Source organism: Hypanus sabinus, chromosome 12, assembly GCF_030144855.1.
Source record: "Hypanus sabinus isolate sHypSab1 chromosome 12, sHypSab1.hap1, whole genome shotgun sequence".
Lineage (NCBI taxonomy): Eukaryota > Metazoa > Chordata > Chondrichthyes > Myliobatiformes > Dasyatidae > Hypanus > Hypanus sabinus.
This window is the reverse complement of record NC_082717.1, coordinates 102,126,231-102,149,916: the sequence shown is the minus strand read 5'-3', so window position 1 is coordinate 102,149,916 and position 23,686 is coordinate 102,126,231. Positions and strand designations below refer to the sequence as shown.

The window sequence follows — 23,686 nt, the reverse complement described above, 5'->3', positions numbered from 1 at the left end:
AGTAAATGTTGATGTCAAAAAGTTGGTTGTGGTCTACTTAGAAGATGTGCCGTTTTCAGAAAATTAGTTATAGTTTGACTTTATCTGTGCTTTATGCTTGATGCCTTGCCAACATCTTTCTTATCTGATATTTTCAAATTACCTGTATCTGTTGGTCTGGATGATTGTGTATTAGCAAATAGCTTGATGGGCTTGAATAACGGCTATCCAAAATTTCCCTATGTGAATTAGATACTGGAGTAGAAGGTTCACAGACCATCCTTGGCACTGTAGAAAATTACTCCATCCAAATAAACCGACCTTTTACTATCTGTGTTAAAGATAGTCCCATTGTTTATTTGAGAGAGTTGCCTGTAATAATATCAGTAAATTTAACTCCTCAAAGCTGCCATTGCTGATTTTTGATTTTAATTTTGTTTTTATTCCCTCAGGCTCTCTTAGAAAGAACAGGTTATACGCTTGATGTTACCACAGGGCAGAGAAAATATGGTGGTCCCCCACCTGATACTGTTCATTCAGGTCCTCAACCAAACATTGGTACTGAGGTAAGCAGTAGTGTTTACAAAGGATGGATGTTTCATAGTCAATAAGTTAATGATAAACTTGTCATGTGAATGATTGCTCAAGATCAGAAAAAGTGATGTGCACCTTAAAAGAGCGTAATGTGATATAGCTTTAATGATTGAGGTTCAATTGCTGCAGCTGCCCGAGTCTGTACGTTCTCCCCGTAACTACGTGGATTTCCTCAGTGTGCTTCGGTTTATCCCACATTCCAAAGGGATGAATGTGGGCATGCTGTGTTGCTACTAGAAGCGTGGATGCATTTGTGGGCTGCTCCCTGAACACCCGTGGACTGTCAGCTGTTGATGCAAACAATGCATTTCACTTTGCTTCAATATGTGTGACAAATATAGCTGATCTTTAATCTCATATGCAGAGAATTTTAAATGAGGCGTTGAATGACATTGTGTATTCAGTGGAAGTTGAATGTGAATTTCTTAGAATATCCCTTTGATAGTATAGAGAACCATTACTACCAGTTTGTTGATGTAAAGGTTAAAAGTAGTTGCTGTTTGTTTTTATTAAATCAGTACATTTTTGTCAAAGATATTTGTAGGAAAAATACCAAGAGATCTCTTCGAAGATGAACTTGTTCCCCTTTTTGAGAAAGCTGGCCCAATTTGGGATTTACGCCTGATGATGGATCCACTAACTGGTTTAAATCGGGGGTATGCTTTCGTCACATTTTGCTCCAAAGATGCAGCACAGGAGGCAGTAAAATTGGTGAGATTCTGCAATGGTTACGTATGCTATAATCGATTCCTTTTTAATTAAGGCTCATTAATTGACCCAGTTATCAATTTTCAGTGCGATAACCATGAAATTCGGCCTGGTAAACACATTGGTGTTTGCATTTCTGTGGCAAACAACAGACTTTTCGTGGGATCCATTCCAAAAAGCAAGACGAAAGAACAAATTATGGATGAATTCAGAAAGGTTACAGGTAAAATTGATTTGATTTCATTCTGTTGGTTCAATTCATGCATACTATCCATTGAATTACTGTGGCATGTGTGGTGGATCAAGCAAATTCACTGCGCTGCAAATAATTGGGTTAAATTGACAGCAAGTTCTGCAACAAATGATTTCATTGCTGACCAAAAAAAGTCTGATTTGTTATGAAATAACACATGCAGTTTGTGGTGTGGTTGGATTTAAGTCTGTCATTAGTTATTGAATCTCATAATTGTGCAAGTTTGTCCTACTTTCATTGATAACTGTAAGATTAGTCTAATATTCCCATTCAGTTACTTTCTTATCCTGTGTTGAGAAATTAATTCCTTTTAGTGATATGTCCATCCAGTGACCTGGGTGTGCAAGACTTGAAATTTAAGAACACACAAAATGTTGGTGGAACACAGCAGGGCAGGCAGCATCTATAGGGAGAAGCACTGTCGACATTTCAGGCCAAGACCCTTCCTCAGGACTAACTGAAAGGAAAGATAGTAAAAGATTTGAAAGTAGTGGGGGGAGGGGGAAATGCGAAATGATAGAAGACCGGAGGGAGTGGGATGAAGCTAAGAGCTGGAAAGGTGATTGGCAAGAGGGATACAGAGCTGGAGAAGGGAAAGGATCATGGGACAGGAGGCCTAGGGAGAAAGAAAGGGGAAGGGGGGGAAGCACCAGGGGGAGAGGGAGAACGGGCAGAGAGGAAAAAAAAACTAAATATGTCAGGGATGAGGGGAGGAGGGGCATTAACGGAAGTTAGAGAAGTCAATGTTCATGCCATCGGGTTGGAGGCTACAGCCTCCAACCTAAGTGTGGCTTCATCTTGACAGTAGAGGAGACCATGGATAGACATCAGAATGGGAATGGGACATGGAATTAAAATGTGTGGCCACTGGGAGATCCTGCTTTCTCTGGCAGACCGAGCATAGGTGTTCAGCAAAACGGTCTCCCAGTCTGCGTCAGGTCTCACCAATATATAAAAGGCCACATCGGGAGCACCAGATGCAGTATACCACACCAGCTGACTCACAGGTGAAGTGTCACCTCACCTGGGCGGACTGTCTTGGACCCTGAATGGTTTCCTCCCCTTCTTACCCCATCCCTGACAATATTTAATTGTTTTTTTCTCTCTCTGCCCATCACTCTGCCTGTTCTCCATCTCCCTCTGGTGCTCCCCCCCCCCCCCTTTCTCCTGAGGCCTCCCGTCCCATGATCCTTTCCCTTCTCCAGCTCTGTATCACTTTCGCCAATCATCTTTCCAGCTCTTGAAGCTTCATCCCACCCCCTCCATTTCGCATTTCCCCCTCCCCCTCACTACTTTCAAATCTCTTACTATCTTTCCTTTCAGTTAGTCCTGACGAAGGGTCACGGCCCGAAACATCGACAGTGCTTCTCCCTATAGATGCTGCCTGCCCTGCTGTGTTCCACCAGCATTTTGTGTGTGGTGTTTGAATTTCCAGCTTCTATAGATTTCCTCGTGTTTGCTCTTGAAATTTAAGATGTCTGTCAAATTGTAAGATCAATGCTAGAGCCTTATCTCATCCTCCTAAAATATAGCAAAAGTCTTGGTGAAATGTATACTTGACATAAAAAGGTATTCGTTAAGTTTGAAGGCACATTGTATGTTTGAATGAGTTACTCTGGTACAGATATTCTCTTTCTTCCAAGCATTGGGCTGAGGATAATAGGGGTGTGCTTGCTCTGGTTGATGCTCTTTCCTGGCTGAATGCTCAAGCTCCAGAGCACATAATTTGTGTGCTTCCTGAACCCTACTGTATTCCTTTCATTCAACATAGATTTTTGCCCTACCTTTCATTGGGGCAGAGACTCAGTGCAGGATCTCTTCCAGCAGCTGTCCCAGAATGACTGATATCTAATGAGACCTTGCCACTGAAATATTCTAACTGTTTTGCTACTTGTCAAAAAAATATGGGAACTACTGAAAGATTATATGAAATGCAATGCTGAATAAAACACTGCGTATTGACTTTAGTGAGGAGGTCTCATTTCATTTCTGTAATTTTATTCCCATTCATTTCAATGGGACACCTATAGTTGCAAACTACGATCATACGTGTAGGCTGAGGTAATTTTTAGTGTAAGACCAAGAGAATGTGTTATGGGAGCTTGGGTTAATAGAATGTTGTATTTTGACCTATTCGTGTGAGCCCCAAACTGCCCTATTAATTTCTACATTCATCTTGGCCATTTTTTTCATGATCTGGCAATCATGATCCTACTGTAAATTTAAGTTGTAAGCTGGCAGTCTCACTCGCTTGACAGCCAGTGGATAGATTGCTAGGCTTGCAATTCAGTGTAACCTGGTCTTTCATTGAAAAGTAGGAAACAGGAAAGTAGCTCAGAACAAAATACCCTTCTTTTGAAGATTATTGGTATCCTGATCAATTTGTAGGGTAATCAGCTTTTGTATTTTGTTAGGATAGGAGAAGTTTTGGGGATATTATTGATGTTGCGTCTTCATGTATTTCAACCCTGAAGGAAACTGCTTTATTAGTAAGTAGATAAATGTAGAGAGTAGACGCTAAAAAGTATTTTATTTATTTTGTCAGAGGGGCTCACAGATGTGATACTGTATCACCAACCTGATGACAAGAAGAAGAATAGGGGTTTCTGCTTCTTGGAGTTTGAAGATCATAAATCTGCTGCCCAGGCCAGGCGCAGGCTTATGAGTGGAAAAGTGAAGGTCTGGGGTAATGTTGTCACGGTGGAATGGGCAGACCCCATTGAAGATCCCGATCCAGAGGTCATGTCAAAGGTAATGCTTCTTGAATGTTTTAAATATTTTCCACATTTATTGGTATGGTATTTCAAATCCATAATTTCACTATGAACAATTAGTACTGCAGTCACCCCTAGTCATAATTATCAGGATCGCTACATTACCTGCTGATTTTGGAGTGCACTCTGAAATGGAATGCCATTGTGAAATTCTTAATAGTGCTTGAGAGTCTTGAGACTCCATGTCATACATGTAGCAGCTTCCAGTACATGTTCAGTAGTGAATGGCTCACATTTCCTCAGGCACCAGTGTGTAGTTGTATAGTCTCTATTAGATGTAACTTCAGCAGTTGATGAGTTTCATGTGATTTGGGATAAAACTACCTACTTTTTTAAAATCACCTTTGTTTGCCTAAATTCTAAGTTTTCTCTTTGAAGATTTGGTATAACATCTGAAAGGATGCATTAATTGAGTGTTACAAAATTTGCCACCTTGAACATTCACAGATACTGGAGTTTACCCCTCACGAATCAAGTTCTTGGTAATCTTTTGTTCTGAGCTGATAATAGCAAGTTTTATTTGCACCAATCAGGTCTTGATCATGGCTGCTACAGGGAAGCTATCCACATATGGAATATCCACAGAATCTCACATTGTTAGCATGAAGTTTGTCTTGGGTTTGAGATATCTACTTTACATGGGTTGTTAAAACAGAATTTCCCAAACTCAGGCTTCAAGGCAGGCAATAGCATGTACAAGCAGTTCACCATCAGCAATGTCTCACATTATCCTAGTTTTGAAATATAGAACATAATAAAATAGTACAGAACATTTAATCTAGTGTAAGATCAATCTAATGCTTCCCTCCCACATAACCCACCATTTTTTTTCATTCATGTGCCTATTAACAAATCTTGGATGCCTCTAATAGATGTGCCTTTACCACCACCTGGCAGCACATTTGATGCATTGTGGAAAAAAATGTTTATCTTTGACATCCCCCATATACTTAACTCTATCTATGCCTCTTACCATCATAGACTATCAAGTGACCTCTCATCTATCTTCTCTCTAAAGAGAAGCCCAAGCTCACTCAACCTTTCCTCACAAGACATTCTCTAAACCAGGTAAATCTCCTTTGCCACCCTATAAAGATTCCATATCCTTTTTATGAGGCGACTGGAACAGAACATGACACTCCTAAGTGTGGTATAACCAGAGTTTGATAGAGTTGCAACATTATCTTGCAGCTCTAGATCTTAAACCCCCGACTAAAGAAGGCTACAACACCACGTGCCTTCTTAAAGCAATTTTAAAGGATCTGTGGATGTGAACCTCAACATCCTTCTGTTACTCTACATTGAGGGGCAGGAGAATCTTGCTGTTAATCCTGTTCTCAGCGTTAAAAGTTTGACCTTTCAAACTATATCATTTTGTGCTTTTCCAATTGACTTCTATGCTACTTCTCAACCCAGCTCTGCAACTTATCCCGTTGTAGCACACAAAATAGTGGAGAAACTCAATGGGTCAGGCAGCATCTACGGAGAAGAATATAGCAAACTTTTCAGGCTGAGACCCTTCATTAGGATGACTTTGTAACCTGTGACAAGTTCTGTGTACAAATCCATGCTCAGAAGTTCATCACCTCTGTTTCTGATACTTCTCACATTAAACCTATCCAACTGCATGAATAATCTATCTGCTGCCTATCCTTCCTCTTAGTCTCTACACATTGCATCCAACTTTCCACCAACTGCTCCGTCCTCTGTTTTATCACTTTCTCTTACCCCTCGCCAATCTCTGCAATGGCTCTAGAAAGCCTGCCCATGAGTATATTGGTCAGGTGTCACTTGTCTCTTTTGCACAAATCTTACCATATATTGCCAGCATTTCGTTGTGGCTGATTAGGCATCATGAAACTCGTGTGAAGTACCTAATCTCACCTCTTAGACGATAGCTCACTACCTATTTCAAGGATAAGTAGTACATGTAATACTGGCTTTCCAGACAATGTACACCAAAGTCTAGCTTGCATCTTGCTGTATACTTCCACTTCACGGCTTCTCATCTTACTTTTTACTAATTTTTTCTTTTGGTCTCAGTGATCAATGGAAAGAAAGTAGTCATAGGAAAGTACAGCACAGAAACATGTTCGCTCCAGCTAGTCTGTGCTGAACCATTTAAGTTGCCTACTCCCATTGATCTGCACCATGACCATAGCCTTCCATATCCCCTATATCCACGTGCCTATCAATACTTCTAAACATTGAAATCGATCTCACATGCACCACTTGTGCTGGAGACTTAGTCCACACTCTCATAACCCTCGGAGTGAAGATGTTTGCCCTCATGTTCCCTTTAAACTTTGTCTTTTACCCTTGACCTCTGGTGGTTGTCCCACTGAACCTCTTGGGGGGGGGGGCGGAACCCTCCTTGCATTTTATCTATACCCGTCATAATGTTGTGTACCTCTATTAAATCTCAATGTTCAGTGCACCAATGATTAAACTCCCAATCTATTCAATCTTTCCTTATAACTCAGGTCTTGTAGACCCAGCCAACATCCTTGTAACTTTTCTCTGTACTTATTTACATCTTTCGTGTGGGTAGGTGAGCAAAACTGAACACAATAATTCAAATTAGGCTTTACCAATATCTTGTATAACTTCAACATAACATCCCATCTCTTGCACTATTTTGATTTTTGAAGGTCATTGTACCAAAAGCTTTCTTTGTGACACCACTTTCAACGAAATACAGACCTGGTTGGTCCTACTGAAATGCAATACCTTGTACTTGTCTGCATCAAATTCCACCTGCCATCTTCAATCCATTTTTCCAGCTGGTCCAGATCCCGCTGCAAGCCATGATAGCCTTCCTTGTTGTACACTATACCCCCAATCTTGGTATCATCCACAAATTTCATGATCCGGTTGCCAACCTCGTCAAATGTCTACTGCCTTGCCTTCATCAACATTCCTGGTAACTTCCTTGAAAAAAAATGTAAGATTGGGTAGACATGATCTACTTGCCTATCCAAATTCTGGTATATCTGATCCCTCAGAATTCCTTTCAATAACTGATGTCAGGCACACCAGCCTATCATTTCCTGGTTTATTTTGAGAGCCTTTGTTAAACAGTGGTCTGTGCAGTGCTCACCTGTTGCTTGATGTTTTAAATGTATGCTAGGGTCTCATCAATATTTGGAGCACCTTGTCAGGCCCTGGGGATTTATCCACCCTAATTGCCTCAGCATGGCAAACATCTCCTGTAATCTGTATAGGGTCCGTGAAGTTGATGCCACTTTGCCTCACTTCTATAGACGCTTGTCTATCTCCTGCGTAAATAGAGATACAAATAAAATTATTTAATGTTCTTAATATTTTTCTTTATAAATAATTGATATATATATATGTCTTGATTGCAGGTAAAAGTGCTGTTTGTTCGCAATTTGGCCAGTACAGTAACAGAAGAATTACTAGAAAAGACTTTCAGTCACTTTGGCAAACTGGAGCGGGTGAAGAAACTTAAAGATTATGCATTCATTCACTTTGATGAGAGAGATGGTGCAGTAAAGGTAAAGAAAGTTTCAATGTAGTGCTATGCAGCATCAAGTGAAAGGCATGAGTTTGTCATAATCCATGCTACTGATTATTTGGCTCAGCTTGTTTGTTTAATTGTTTATCTGGGCAAATAATTATGTAAAACTGCTATATTTACTACTTTGTTCCAGGCAATGGATGAAATGAATGGAAAAGATCTAGAAGGGGAAAATATTGAAATAGTTCTTGCTAAGCCACCAGACAAGAAGAAAAAAGAACGTCAAGCTCAGAGGCAAGCTGCTAGATCTCAGCTGTGAGTATATCTTGATATTTTTAATCCTATTTCAAGTCTGGTTAATTATAGTCGGAATAGTTTTTTTCCCAAGAAACTGTTCCAGTTAAAAAGTATTGCTTTTGGTGATGCATGGAGTCTAGGTCAGATTCCAGCCTAGTGGGAATGTCCAGCTGTAAGACAAGCTGTTGGTGCATCAGTAGATCTGTTCGACAGCACTTCTACTTTGGCCAATTGCACAACAATTAATTGTTTTAAGTCATATAAGCATGAATCCTTTCAGGACAAATCTGGTGTATTCAACTCCTGATGCCTTTGAAATTTGGAACTTTTTACTTATTATCTGATAACTGGTGTTTGGCCAGCAGATGGAAGTAAATGATATTAATTGGTTATGGATCTAGCTTAAAAAGTATATTATGTATCAGAAATATACCTTTTAAAAGGCTACTTTTTTGAACTCCCATTGTATTCTTGGTGGAGGTTAAGCTGTTTACAGAATGCTAGATTCCTCTGTTAGGTGCTGATTTTTGTTTCCTCAATCTTGCCCTCAGTTAAACCAGAAGAGCAGACTATGTAATGTACTATTGTGGGAATCTCCCACTAGATTTGTTGGCGTTTAGTTTAGATTGAAACTGTTGTGCCATTTAGTTCAATCATAGACGATTGCCTTATTTCCTCTAAATTAGTTTCCTATTTTGTCCAAAACTGAATTTAGTTTTCACAATTGTAGGTCAGATAGGCTATCTACAACTGTACAGGTTGATCCACCTGAAATGTACTATACCCCTGCCCTTCTAATGAATTAAAAAAAATAGTAAATGTACGTTACATCCTTCAGTTTTACCTGTTCATTTAGGTTATCTTGTACAGGTGCAGATGTTCTTGTAATGTAGTCTGCTTTATTTTGATGGCATCTATTACAGTTTTCTTTCAGTTCTGTAGTACCTAATATTGATGACCAGGGAGATGTGTTTTATCATGTTGCCTGTGGTAATCAGTATTAAGAATGGTGGCTCATGAAGTCATGGTAGTTCTTTAAGGATTGAGAAATGAAAACATCACCCAGTCTTCTTGCTGACAGTTGAAATGTTCCATTTGATATCCATGTATACTTTGGTTTTAATTTATTAAGAGTAGGTCTTTGCTTTAACTTGAAAGAACATTTATCATTGTAACTGAACTAATGTCTTATACAAATCAAATGTCTTTTTAACTCCAGGTATGAGGATTATTATTACTATCCTCCTCCCCGCATGCCCCCTCCAGCAAGAGGCAGAAATCGTGGAGCCAGAGGAGGTTACAGTTACTCATTAGATTACTATAGTTACGAAGATTACTACGATTATTATGGCTACGATTACCATGATTATCGTGGAGGATATGAAGATCCATATTATGGTTACGATGATTATCAAACGACTGCTAGAGGACGAAGTGGCAGAAGTGGGAGAGGTGCTCCTCTTGTCAGAGGTCGTGGAGTTCCCCAACCACGTGGAAGATCTGGATTCACACAACGTGGTCAAATGGCAGGGAGAGGTGCTCGTGGTGCAAGAGGGGGTCCCCAGACACAGAGAACCCGCGGGGTACGTGGTGTGAGGGGTGGCCGCGGTGGAAATGTAGGAGGCAAACGAAAAGCTGATGGGTACAACCAGCCAGATTCGAAGCGGCGCCAGACCAATAATCAGAACTGGGGCTCCCAACCTATTGCTCAGCAACCGCTCCAAGGTGGTGATTATTCTGGTAACTATGGTTACAAATCTGAGAACAACCAGGCTACTTGTGGGCAACAGTGGAAATAAGCCATTAGGGTTTATAACGTGACTGATAGCTTGTTTGAACTGACTTCAAAAATCCAATTGTCCTTGAATCTGATTAGCTGCCGCTAGTTAATTGGTGACATCTGGCAAGAATCCCATATGTGCAAATCTCTGTATATATTTTTACCAAATAGACGATGGCAATGTCTGCAATGACTGGGAATGGCTTTTTTTTTTGGAAATTTGGCTGCTTTGATAAAAGCATTCCAGAAAGTTTAGCAGAGGTTGGACATAATTCATCATGTTTTTGACTTTTTAAAAAATCTGGCTTATCATTTCAATATGGCTTCACTGTATGCATATTACATACTGGTAGTTCTGTTTCCTTGACATTTTCAAGCTAAATGAATAAATTTTCAAACAGTTCCTCCCCCCCCCCCCCCCCCCCCAACTGAATTTCTTTTAATTGAAATAACTGATGTTTTTGTACATTACTACCAGGAGTAGGCAAGTTGAACCTAGATAAATTTATTTTCTTTTGTCCAATTTAACATTACTACATTCCTTTGGTTTGGTTATTCCAGAAGTGACACTTTGTCAAGTCTTGCTTGTATTTTCTACTGTTAATATCTACTATAAAATTTCAAAATTCTCAAGCCGCATGGATTTAACCAAATACCGTTTTGTTGCAGTCATTTTCCTTTGACATTTTTCAATCGCAAAAGCTGATCCAAATTCTCCAATTAATTTATAATGGAAATCCTTGGTCAGAATGGTTATGGAAGGAAGTATTAGAAGCGTGTTTTAGCATTTGCACAGTTTTATTTATGTATTTCTTGTATGTGAATGATACTTAACATAGAGAAGGAAATTCTTTTAAGGTAGCATGTGATACATCAATAGCAGAGTCTTGCAGTTTTGTAAAATTGATTGGGTGAACTAGGGCACATTATTGAGGCACTTTTGCTTTGCATTAAGTTATCTAACTGAGTTGCTGCATTGCTTTTTGACTTTTAATAAAGCACTGATCTTATGTCATGGAAGTACTGTGGGGATGATGCCAAAGGATACCTTAGATGTATTTGTTCTTTGTGGTTTGTGCTTTTTTGTACAGTACCTTTTTTTCCAAATAGTTTATTCCTGAAAATCCATTTTTAAAGAAGTCAGAAGTACATTTCTAAAGTACAAATCACAAAAAATGTAGCTGCTATTAATTTTCGGCATTAAATGCTTAATATGTGCTTTGCTTAACACCTAAAATGCTTACTCTGTGTTGTGAAATAACTGATGTTTGCTTAACCAAGCTATGTTCTCAAAATATGGTGACATATTTTGATCAAATTCTCTTTGGAAACAGGAGTGTACCACTTATATTCTAAGAATTAAATTCAGAAATCCATATTGACTTCAAACACAAATTGTGTACCTTTGAGCTTAATCCAGATAAACAATGCTGTGAATATATTTTTACATTGAAAAATTACATTGAACCACCAGGGTGTGTATATGAATTAATGTAAATATGCTGAAAGCTTTGAAGAATTGTTTGAAAAGCTGAAAATATGTAAATTAAATGGTATACTCAGTTTTTAAGATGAATTCACCTGGGCAGTAACAATAGCTCATTTGTTGTATTTTGGGTTCAGATAGTTACTATACTGAAGCATTAAATATGGATGATTGAGGAGTAACATTTTTCTTAAATTCTTATTGGCTTCCTTTTGTTGCCTGACTAGCAGGAAAACGAGGTCGAGGCCGGTCCTGACCTGTTTTGATGACGACTGACTTGCTGAAGTTACACTGGAAGCTGCTAAGAGATGATGGTAAGATTCCAGATGATGACGCCAAATGGAGACCAGGAACAGCCAAGGAGAAAAGCTTCAGATGTCAATGTATATGGACTGTAATTTTTAAATTTTGTATAGCAAATTTACCTTTTTTGTAATATACAGGGGTAGTGGTGGGTGATGACCATTGCTTTGTTGGATGATTTCATAATGGCCATGGTATTCGTACAAATACCAGACCTGCTCAGAAAACATTATGTCCAAGCCATTGCATTCACGTCCAGCTGATTGTAGTTCTTGTGTTATTCCTCATCACTACCTCACACTGCAGTTCGAGAACTCATTACTCCTGAAGAGGACTGCTTGCAGATGGAAGTGTAATTAATCACCAATATTTCAGGTAGTTGAGCATTCCAGAAGAATGGTTCTTTTCTGAACCTAACTTTTAAAAAGGGGTTGTTAACTTACCTCGGTAAACGAGGATCAAGCTACCCTTTGTGTACTGTATATATAGAGAACTGTAAACAAGAGCAAGATTTGTTTTGCTGTATCTGCCACAAAGAAAACCTTTTATTGCCTGCTTAGTTTTTTTTTGTTTTTATTCAGTACCCTTTTTAATTCAGGCTAAATTAGTGTATTGAGAATTGTAGTGGTACCCTATCTATTACAAATGACCATAACAAACCTTGCTCTTGTCTCTATTAAACTGAAATTGCTGTGTTGCTTTTTCAGATACTATAGTTAACCTTAGGTTGTATTATAGTTGAAGGAGCTGTTACTTTTGTAAGTACTGAGATGTTGGAAATTGAAAATTCAATGACAGCAAACTGTAATGTTTAAATTACAATATCCCTTTAAATAGTTTTGTATGGGTTAGTGTTAGCAATGTATGGAATTGCACATATCTTTGTGTTCTAATGAAGTTAATACTTTGTTAGTTTGGATTTGATGTGTGTACTTTACTCTAGTAAGCACACTTTTACATAAGTTGCCCCCATGACTCAGTGGCAAGTTTCTTTTGTAAATACCTTTCACAAATGTCTAACCTTTTGACCTAGAATTTTTTCCAATTTGTTCCCTGGTTCCAAAAGTGATAGCCCCATGACCATAATTACCATGTTTAGAAAGGATAGGATGCTGATTTGTACAACTACAGAGATTAGATGCGCAACATTTTATTACCTCTTAAAGTTATCTTAAGATATTTGCTCTTGGTATATTAGGATGGTTGAATGACTTAAGATACTTTAAGTTACATGGTATAATGCTTTAGTGGTTCTTTGAACCAGTAATAAAAGAGTAAGCTTATATTTGTTGAGAATTCTTAATTCATATAAATTGATCCTTGAGCCACTTAAGCATTTTAGAAGTTTGTACCATAGGATAGTTTAAAATGAGATGTATTTTGGTTAAGCTCAGAACTGAAACAGTGGTTGTGGTTTACCTAAGAATTATCCTAGCACTATGGTGCCTTGTTTTGGTTTTGAACAGCTTGTTCAATAGGTTATAATATTCCTCACTATAGGTCATTAGAAATGGCCAAGTTTATCTAACTAATTTTATGTTTAGTCTTTGTGCTGATTTCATTTGGGTTGCATTGTGTAATAAAGAAGGATTAGCAAGGCTGGTCTAGCATTCCCTGCTGAAGAAAGTGCACATAGCTTTATGGTTAGTAAACCTGTCTGCCTTCACTGAGATTTGTGAATGTTTGTCATACTAGAGGATGTGCATAACTGCCTTGAGTGATTCAGAACTTCAAGGGAGATTGAGACTAGAGTTGGTGCAGATATTTAAGAAAAAAATCCTTGCAGAAATAACTACCTAGATGTTGAGGCATCGGATTTTAAATTAACATGACTGTATTTGCATCAGTCCTACCGTGCCTATAAAAATCAGACTTCAGGTTATTTTATACTGATGTATTTTATCCAGTATTGACAATATTCCATTCTGTTGGGATCGAATGCTGCATTTCTTGTAAATTGTTGCTATAATCATGTTTCACTGTTGTAGTTTATATATTTAACAAGTGACATTGTAGGCTTAATGTCAGTGGCATTGCATTTGTAAAAGATGTGAGGGCAGGTCAGTACCTACACCATGGTGTTCTATCTTGCACTGACCAGGTTTGTGGAAACTTGTAAGTGGATCAAAACCATGTAGATAGATGGATGGGACCAAGAAAATTGAGCAAAAGTTCAGGTAACAATAAGAACAGAAGGGTAAGATATGTGAAAGATTTTTTAAATTTTTGGAATTCAAATGTGTTTGATTAAAAGGGATATTGTAGTTTTAAGTTTACCCCAAAGTTTGCAACTAGATGAAAGGTTAATATCTGGATGTGAATTGGTAAATCTTGGCAAAAACTACCTGATCAATTATTGCCTTCATCTACCTATGGAAACTGGAGATGTTACTTGTCCTGAAAGGACCTTGCTGTTAAGCAAGATTTCATTGGCATTGATCATCATCGCTTCATTCCTGCAGATAAACATTGTTTTATACTGTAAGCTGGAGGTGAGTGTAACTTATTTTTGTAATAAAGATTTTGATTTTTAAGCATGTTTTCCTAATGGAGGATTTCTTTGGTTGTCCACTTGGTGACAGAACAATCACATATCTAGTTTGAAAATATTTCAGTGATGCAAATCTGTTCATGCACTATCAGATAGCAATCAAATTACGTAGAGGTCCATTTTCTTGGAGAAAGAACATTCCTTTCAGAGCTAGTGAATACACTTGACAATTTTCTCTACCCCAAGGACCTTGTTAATCACGATTCTTACAAGATTCTAATAATTATAGGTCCTTTGATTGGGAATCTCCAATACAGAGAAGATTTGATGTTTTCCTTACGATTTAATAATTACATGACCTTAAGACTAATTTTGCATTACCTGTGACTCCCATCAATGGATAGCAAATGGGTCAAATTTAAATAAGCTAGTGACACTTGTAATTAAGCTGGTAGCGTGCTCTATTATTCTGTGTAATCCACTGATTCAAAGTGTGGATTCTTGCAGAAATAATAGCTTTAGTGTCCTTTTCATTTTGATAGATCTACCAACTGCTATCACTGCTGCTTGTATTATTTTAATACTGGAGCCCTGTCCCAACTAAAGTTAATGCCAATGTAGTTACCTTGGCCATTTAGGCAAGCTTTTCTCAAGGTATTGAGTGTACAAAAAATGATACTTGTCCTAATGTAATGGGGTGAACAGCAAATCAAACTAGAGAAAATGTAGGCGGATAGAGATTTAAGTATAGATCTTAAATAAATATTGGATGGAATATCTGATTTGGGTCTACAAATAGAACTTGGAAAGAAAATAGATTTTTTAAAATAAATTGCAGAATCACAGGAAATTTGGTAAAGGTGACTTAACTTTGTGTTATCTGGTCTAGGTGTCTTAAACACCTTGATAACTTTCAAGCAAAATTAGGCCATTTGGCCCATTGAGTCCACACCACCATTTAATCATGACTGATAATACTTTTCCCAATCCTCAGCCTCACTACCTGGCCTATAACCTTTAACCTTTATACCCTATAACCTTTGATGCTACGTCCAATCAAGAACCTATCAAGCTCTGCCTTAAATACAACCAAAGACCTGGCCTCCATAGCTGCCCCTGTGGTAGCAAATACCACAAATTCATTGGCTAAAGAAATTTATCTGCACATCAGTTTTAAATGGAAGCCCCTTTATGCTGAGGCAGTGCCCTCTGCCATATACCCCCCCCCCCACTACTACCATGGGAAACGTTCCCATGTCTACTACTTTCAACATTAAAAAGGTTTCAATGAAATTCCCCATCATCCCTATAGATTCCAGCAAGTACAGACCCAAAACTATCAAATGTTTCTTGTATGATACCCTTTCATTCCTGAAATCATCCTTGTGAATCTCCTCTGAACCCTTTCCAATGCCAGGACATCTTGGATGAGGAGGCCAAAACTGTTCACAATCCTCAAGGTAAAGCCTCACCAGTGCCTTATAAAGAATCAAATCCCTCCTTGTATTCTGTAGTATTGATGTGACTCAGATGCTGCTGTAGATTGAACAACCATGTTTATTCAACAGACTTCATTTTTCTTAACCCCCATCTTCACATCATACACACTCTGACCTACGAATACTCACAGAATACGTTACACCCTCCTCAAGATTTTTTTTAACAACACTGAATTACCAAAACAATGCCTCTAGGTATGCCTTTCTTACATTGCAATAGCCATGACATAAACTGAAAAAAAATCTTAACTTATGCTGTATTCTACATTGTATCTTACAATACTAACAGCAGTATATTTTCTTTTACTAACAGACTAATAAACCTTTTATTTCACACCTTGTAACGTGTGACTTTGCCTCAAACTGTGAGACTAGTCTCTAGCTGGGAGTTTGACTTGTCTCCCACACCGTGTGTAACACAATCGTGGCTGTACTTGTCCTTCATCAGCGTCAGTCTCTCGAGTGACCTCTTGTGTCTTTGCGGTTTGCATTCCCACCTCGGTCGGCCCACACCAAACCTTCACCTTTGTGTTGTGGAGTTTTGTCGTGCCCCTCTTGGTGTCGTTTCCATGTCTGTATCTGTGGAAATGTCCTGTGCATCTATACGTGGAAACTCCCTCTCGCCTGTCTTCAGCAGATGCTTCCAATTCCTCCTGTAGACTCTTCCATCCACCGTGCGAACAATGAAGGTTGCTGATGCCTGTTCACAACCACAGCTGGTTGCCAAGTGTCTCCTCTCTGTCTTCTGACATTTTCACCTGTATGCAGATCTGGCAACTGTCTTGTATGTCTGTTATAGTAGCTCTTTTGCTTTATTTCCTTGTACTTTTGCTTGTCATGTACTTGAGCATTACCTTCAGGAGTCAGTAGAGTTGTGGATGTTGGGAGTTTGGACTTCAGACGACGTCCCATCAACAGCTGCGCAGGAGAGAACCCCACACCCTCAATCGGTGTGTTGCGGTGTTACGTACCCCGTAACTGGGTGTCTTACCAGCAAAGATAGAAGTATCCATTGGAGTCTAGTACTATTTTCAAAACAGTGTTTATTAGTAAAATATACAAATCAATATCACCAATGCAAATATACAGATAATACACGTTAGCAATACTAAACCTAAAAGTGTGGGTATAATAATAATCAATAATAAACAAGCTCTATCGTCTAGGGGATAAGGAATTATCATGAGAAAGTATAAAGTTCAGTTGAGGTAGTTGGTTCTTTTGTTGTAACCGTTGGAGGGGGGAGAGAGAGAGAGGCCGAGCAAACTGACAGCTACAGTCATTCAAACCTTCCTTTACTTTCTTGATCCGTCGATGTGTTGTTGTGTCCATTCAGGTATGACCCCCTCTGTCCTTTAGCTAGACCGTTCTTCTATGGTGGACACACACACAAACCCCCCACTGGCCTCGCTATAAACACAAGTTAAAATTGACCAATCCTTCGTTCGGTCTCCGATGCCCCACACTTTCTCATGGGTTCCAACACTTAAGCAGTGCTCTCTAGTGTGTCTCCTGGTACATCTCTTGGTGCGTCTGTGGGGTGTCTCCCCAGACCTCACTTTTATCCCTACTCACGGGGTCTCAGGTGCCAATCAGTTTTGAATGGCTTAGCCCATCATACCAGCCCACTCCGGCTGTCCACTGAGGAATTTTAATGAACAGAATGGTACCAAGTAAACAGCCCTCTCCAAAAGACATAACAGTAAATCAACGGCTCCTCTCCTCCCTCTTATCAGCAGCAGATGTTCCAACTTGTTTTCCTCTTATCTGTGTCTCTCTCTCATTCTCCCTCATGAGCAGCGTGGTAACAGTAAGTTTGTGATTCTCCCAGGGGAGGGGGACATGGGCAACTCTGTACCCTTCTGCCCATCAGAGTTGTTCATCCTTCGTAACAGCGGTATTCAAGCAGAGCAATGTAAGGGTCACCGTTGCTGCTTTGTGCCTTCTTGAGCATGTTCTTGACAGTTTGTACAGTTCTCTCTGCTTGTCCATTAGACTGAGCGTGCCCTGGACTGGAAGTAACATGTTGAAATTCCCAGCTTTCTGAGAACCCACTGAACTCACCACTGGCATATTGTGGACCATTGTCACTAACGACAATATCTGGAATACCATGTCTTGCGAATATCGACTTCACTGCGGTAATGACACCTTGACTAGACGTGTCACTCAACTTGGTGATCTCCGGATATTTTGAATAGTAGTCCACACAAAGCAGATATTCTGTACCATTGTAGTGAAAGAGATCTGTGCCAAGCTTCTCCCATCGTAGTGGGTGGGGAAGCAGAGGCTCTCTTGGATTGCCGTTTTTGTTTTCATTACAGACAGCACACTGAGACACAATGTCCTCTATCTGAGTTGACATGCCTGGCCAATAGAGAATGTCCCTTGCTCTTTCTTTACATTTCACTATCCTCAGGTGTGACTCATGAATTCTGTTGAGCATTTCCTGTCTCATTTGGTTTGGCACAATGAGTTTTGCTGCTTTGAACATTAGTCCTGATGCATAGCTGATTTCCTCTTTAAGTGTCCGGTATTTCTGCATTTTCTTTGGAACATCTTTTTCTGTTGGCCATCCATTCATTGGATTCATCTCTTAGCATTTGCATTTCAGGATCTTATACAGTCGCTTTCCTGAACATGTTCAACTTCTCAGACATGGGTAGCTGAGGTGTAACCCAGTTGACCTCCAGCTCTCTTCCTAGCAACTTTTGCTCTTTGAGGTAAGCACGACTCAAAGCATCAGCGATGTGCAGTTCTTTTCCTGGCTTATCTGTGAGAGTGTACCTCTGTAGCCTGAGAAGCATCCTTTGCAGCCTCATTGGAGCTTGGTGGAGTGGCTTTTTGAAGATGCTGTCAAGTGGTTTGTGATCACTCACAACCTGGATTTCTTTGCTATATACATATTGGTGGAATTTCTCACACCCATAAACTATGGCGAGTAATTCCTTCTCGATTTGAGCATATCGGCGTTGACAGTCCATAAGTGCTTGTGATCCATACGCCACAGGCCTCTCATCCTATTATCCTAAATAACAGTTGCTATTCCCTCCGAACTGGCATCCACAGACATCGTCACCGGTTTATTGACATCATAGAACTTGAGTGCTGGTGCATTGGTAACCAACTGCTTCAATGTGTCAAAACTTTTCTTTTGTTCATCTTCCCAATGCCATTCAGTGTTGCTCTCTAGTAGCTTTCAAAGTGGAGCGCTGACCTCTGATAAGTTGGGAATGAATTTGGCAAGATACTATATCATGCCCATGAACCTCAATAGTCTTGCTTGTCTTCGGGTGATGGTAGCTGTACTACAGCCCTGACCTTTTCATTATCTGGTTTTAGCCCATCAGCACTGAGTACGTGATCTATATATTTGATCTCTCTAGTTCTGATCTTACATTTACTTTTGTTCAGTTTTCAGTTTTTATTTTGTACACTTCAATCTCTTCATTGAGCACTTTAACCTGACTTGAACTGATCTCGCTGGCACGGCAAACATCAATTGCCTTTTCTAATGTAAGCTCTGCCTCTCTCAATAGCCTGCCTCTCACTTGATCATCTTGTATGCCGCATAAAATCGTGCCACATACTAAAGAATCATGCAGTTGTCCGAACTCTCGGTCTTTTGCCTTGTTCTTCAAATCTGTTACATAGGTGTCTATGGGCTCTTGGTCCTTGAGCCCTCGTGAAAAATATGTGTCAGATGTATGGTAGGTTTTTTCTCGGTTCGCAGTAATCATGAAACTTTTTCTTCAACACTTCAATTTTATCTTACTCATCATCTTGGAAGACAAATGTGTTGCAAACCTTTATTGCCTCTTCCCCGCCACATGCAGAAACGTTGCACATTGCACTTTCTCCGTCCTTTCAGCTATGCCACTAGTGGTGCAAAACAGCTCAAACTTCTGGATCCATATTTTCCAGTTCTCAGCAAGATTACCTTGTAGGCTTAAACTTGATGGTGGTTGTAACTCTGACATCTTTTATGTGTCTTCTCTAACTATTTTTTCATGATTTCTTCTGACACCATGTAGTATTAATGTGACTCGAACACCACTGTAAATTGAACAACTGCATTTATTCAACAGACTTACATTTTACTTAACCCCCATCCTCACGTCATATGCACTCTGACCTACGAATACTCACACAATACATATTCTAGATCTCTTGAAATGAATGCTAACCTTGCATTTGCCTTCCTCACCTCCAACTCTACCTGCAAGTTAACCTTTATGCACAAGGGCTCCCAAATCCCTTTGCATCTCAGATTTTTGGATGTTCTTTCTGTTAACATTTGTTTCTACTATCAAAGTGAATTGTATTTAATTTGCCATTTTCCTGCCCATTCTCCAAATTCAAGTCCTTATGCAGCCTACCTATCTGTTTCCTCAACAGTATCTGCTCCCCCATTAATCTTTGTATCTGTAAATTGGCAACACAGCCATCTATTCCATTATCTAAATCACTAATATACAGCAGTTGTTAGTGCCCCCGACACTAGCATACTGTTGGTGCCTTCCACAGCGAAGACTGACACAAAGTACTCATCTGCAATTTTTGTCCCCCCATTATTACTTCTCCAGTGTAATTTTCCAGTGGTTCAATATCCCATGTTCACCTGTTTTATTCCAAATATCTGAAAAAGCTTTTGGTCCTATATAGGGGGCAGGGGATAGGCAGGAGAGGTGAAGAAGGAATCTAAGGGGAAAGCACTACGGGGAGTAGAAGAAGGGCCCCTGCCCCTCCTCCTTTAGTCCTGACGAAGGGTCCCAACCCGAAACGTTGACTGCTTCTTTCAATGGATGCTGCTGGACCTGCTGATTTCATCCAGCTTTTTTGTATGTCTTGATTTGACACAGCATCTGCAGTGTACTTTGTGTTTACAAAGGCAGAGGTTGTGCTTGTATTGGTAAGACCACAACTGTTGTATTTTGTACAGTATTGGTCTTATTTAAGGATGGATGCTAATGCAATGGAAACATTTCAATGAAGCCATACCAGTCGAATACCTGGAATGAGAGGTTGTGAGGAACATTCAGACAGGTGAGGCTTGCATCTATAGGAGTTTAGAAGTAGGGGACTTGATTAAAGGATAAAATCTTGATAGTATGATGAAGGATGCAGAAGGCTGCTGTTTCCTTTGTTGACTTTTGCGTGGACTGGAGTAGCACTGCAATCTTGTCGAGCAATGACGAAGTTCCATATTACTCACTGTTTTTAAAGATTATGGGCTGCCATAAGATTAAAGATTAAGGAAGAGATGAAACAAAAAAATGAGTCAATTGTTAGCAACTCTTAGAGGGTAGTTAAATAATTCATAGGCAGAGGTAGATAGATTTCTGATAGGCAAAGAAGGCTGGATAGAGTCGGAATTGAGGGTGCAATCAGATTGGGCCTGATCTTAATGATGGAACAGTGATAAAGAGGCCTGCCCCTATTGGTTCAAGTTTGCTGCTTGCTAAATGTGAATTGATTTGAGTGGGCATACAGTATCCTACTCAGTAGGCTTTGGAAGATAATTGTATGGGCCATCGTCAAAGTTGGCAATCTGGTTCTGAAGAATGAAGGGGAAATGAGCTTTGCCACAATCAATTGATGCTATTTATGATTTCAAGATGCCACCTTGCTGTGGGAGAGAGACCTGTATGGTAAACAAGAATCTCTAGGTGGGCCTCTGACCAAGAGATGAAATACAAGGCTTATGGAGAGAAGGATATAGGCATGATGGTCTGAGGGCTGTGCATTCTGAAGTTGTGAAGTCAGATCTTCAGATTTGCTGCAGTTGAAAGGAGCATACTGAACGTACAGAGCAGGTGGGTACAGGTAGTGCAGCCATCATTTTCGGGATTTGAAACAGGAGGGAGAAGAATGGCTAATGACAGCTGGGAAAGATCTTTCTCAGACAATGTTTGTGCTTGTAACTCAAGATCTGTACTGGCTTTGCTTTCAATTGTCAATGCTTGGCCAGCTCCTCTGCGCTCCACTCTGCTATTCAGAGAGATCGAAGTTAAAAGCAGATTTATTTAAGTATATATTTGTCACGGCATTCACAGTAAATACAAAGAAAACAATAAAATACTTCAACAGACAAGACAACCAATGTGCAAAACACAAATAAATGAATAAGCAATAACTATCGAGGACGTTGAAAGTAAGTGTAAGTTGTGGGAACAGTTCAGTGATGGAGAAAGTGAAGTTATTACCCCTCAACCATCGGCCTCTTGAACCAAAGGGGATAAATGTACCCGAACTTCGTAGTGTGGCCTTGAGACTCCTGTAGTTCTTCCTGATGACAGAAATGAGAAGAGAGCGTAACCTGGATGGAGGGGACCTTGATGAATAATACTTTCCATGTAGAGGGCCTCTCATTACCCTCTTGCACTATCCAATATCCGTCGATTTTTTTTTAACATCTAAATGTCTTTCTCTGACTTGAGCACCCATAACCAATCATTCAATACCAAATATTAGTCTGTTAAACTTCCGCTGCATTTAACTTGGGCAATGTCTCAAGATTCCAGTGTCCTAAACCTTGCAGGTACTTTCACTAGGATATGCACATCGAACTGACGGACATATGACTTTAAGAAAAACTCGGTTTTGTGTTAATTTTGTTGCACACTTTTAATTAAGATCTACATACTGCTGCGGGGGTTTACGTTCAACCACCGAAAAAAAATTCATAGCGAAAGATTTGTCTAGAGCATTTAGACAAAGCCTTGAAAAGGTGGACCCTGACACCATCAGGTTCGCGATCAGCATCATCATTCGAGACCGCTATTTCCAGAAAGCAATATACAAAGAAATGCTTAAAAAAAAAGTTGAAGCGGCTGATTTACTCCATTCATACCAGAGAGCTTGGCTCCCGTTAGGCGCCGGAAGTGACGCGTCGGGCGGAGGGCGAACCGGAAGGGGCGGGTGTCCGCGGGCCGGGCTCCGAGTGCGGGCCCAACATGCCGGCCGTGTCCCGGGCGCTGCAGCGTCTGGGTCTCAGGCTGCGCATTCACCTCATTCGCGACGTTAGCCGCCAATATCCGGTCTTCTGTGGCATTTTCCTGCTTCTCACCTCCTGTACCCTGCTGCTCAACAGGTAGGTGGTGACGGACAGTGGGGTTCGGTGGGACGCCTGGTGTTGGGGGTGGGGTGGGAGATGGTCTGTCAGGTATTTACAGGATGGGGTAGGCGGGGAACAAGCCAAGGAGTTCAGTGATTTTTGTCAGGGTATCAGGCAGGATTGGTATTACGCCAGGGCAGTAAATCAGCAGCTTCATCGTGGTGAGGATGGGGGTTTCATGGTCTCCGTCCAGTGAGAGTACCAAAAACAGTAAAACCAAGTGGCAGTTCTGTGGGCGAAGATACCTTGTTAATGAGCGAGGTCAGAGGAGAATGGCCAGACAGGCGACAGTAACTCAAATCACCGCGCGTTACAACGGTGGTGTGCAGAAGAGCATTTTATGAAGGCATAATATGTTGAATCTTGGAGTGGATGGGCTACAACGGCGGAAGACCAGGAGCACACACCCAGTGGACGCGCTATCAGGTACACGGAATGTATGTCCCGTGTAACCTACATCGTTGGGTGCACTTTTTGTTGCTAGTCAAATCACGTGGCAAATTTATCTTAAAAGTACACTTACAAATACTTGTTCAGTTGACAATGCACATGACCCCTTGTTCTAATCACGCACTAACCTCCCCACCACAACCTGCACTTGTTCTCTCTGAAATATCCGTTCATACTGTTTTAAGTACATTCCTTGCTGCTCTGTTCTTGGTGTAACCTCAATGCACTAAACTTTTCATGAAAAGCTTACCAGAAAAGAAAGACTCTTACTTATAAATATAGGTATTTCTTCTTGGGCCCTTAGCCCTCGGTGGAGCACATCCCACTGATGACCTCCTGTCTCCATCGTCCAAAGTCGAAGCTGTAGTTGTAGTTCATCAATGTTTCTGTAATCTATTGTACAGGGGATTGGCCAGCACAACATCACCAGAGCCCTGCTGACCGGCCTTACCTGTTCCCACTTCTCATGGCGGG

General features: G+C 40.2%; 2 protein-coding genes and 1 long non-coding RNA gene across 10 annotated transcripts in view; 2 read left to right on the top strand and 1 right to left on the bottom strand.

Annotated features, from left to right (window-relative positions):
• The window catches only part of LOC132403209 (heterogeneous nuclear ribonucleoprotein Q-like), a 19,263-nt gene extending 5,071 nt beyond the window's left edge, over positions 1-14,192 (top strand). The window contains exons 5-12 of one of the 3 annotated variants that reach the window (XM_059986591.1): positions 432-545; positions 1,108-1,284; positions 1,369-1,504; positions 4,080-4,285; positions 7,677-7,826; positions 7,983-8,104; positions 9,306-9,669; positions 11,583-14,192. In XM_059986591.1, the coding sequence (XP_059842574.1) occupies positions 432-545; positions 1,108-1,284; positions 1,369-1,504; positions 4,080-4,285; positions 7,677-7,826; positions 7,983-8,104; positions 9,306-9,669; positions 11,583-11,618 (1,305 nt within the window). In that variant the 3' untranslated portion in view covers positions 11,619-14,192. Of the gene's footprint in view, positions 1-431; positions 546-1,107; positions 1,285-1,368; positions 1,505-4,079; positions 4,286-7,676; positions 7,827-7,982; positions 8,105-9,305; positions 10,270-11,579 lie in introns of those variants that run through there. The other 2 variants (XM_059986590.1, XM_059986589.1) reach the window with 2 other exon arrangements.
• On the bottom strand, positions 4,306-23,686 carry LOC132403210 (uncharacterized). Of its 3 annotated transcripts, none has more exons than XR_009515212.1 (4): positions 23,483-23,686; positions 21,852-21,934; positions 7,409-7,586; positions 4,306-7,239 (listed from the first exon to the last, which is right to left on the bottom strand). It is a non-coding gene; the product is annotated as an uncharacterized LOC132403210 (long non-coding RNA). The 3 variants fall into 3 exon arrangements; XR_009515211.1 differs by having other exon boundaries at positions 4,306-5,039; XR_009515210.1 differs by having other exon boundaries at positions 4,306-7,586.
• snx14 (sorting nexin 14) overlaps positions 22,540-23,686 on the top strand; it is a 138,819-nt gene continuing 137,672 nt past the window's right edge. For 3 of the 4 annotated variants that reach the window (XM_059986588.1, XM_059986587.1, XM_059986586.1), the window contains exon 1: positions 22,541-22,738. In XM_059986588.1, coding sequence (XP_059842571.1) covers positions 22,602-22,738 — 137 coding nt within the window. In that variant the 5' untranslated portion in view covers positions 22,541-22,601. Of the gene's footprint in view, positions 22,739-23,686 lie in introns of all 4 variants that reach the window. The other variant, XM_059986585.1, reaches the window with a different exon arrangement.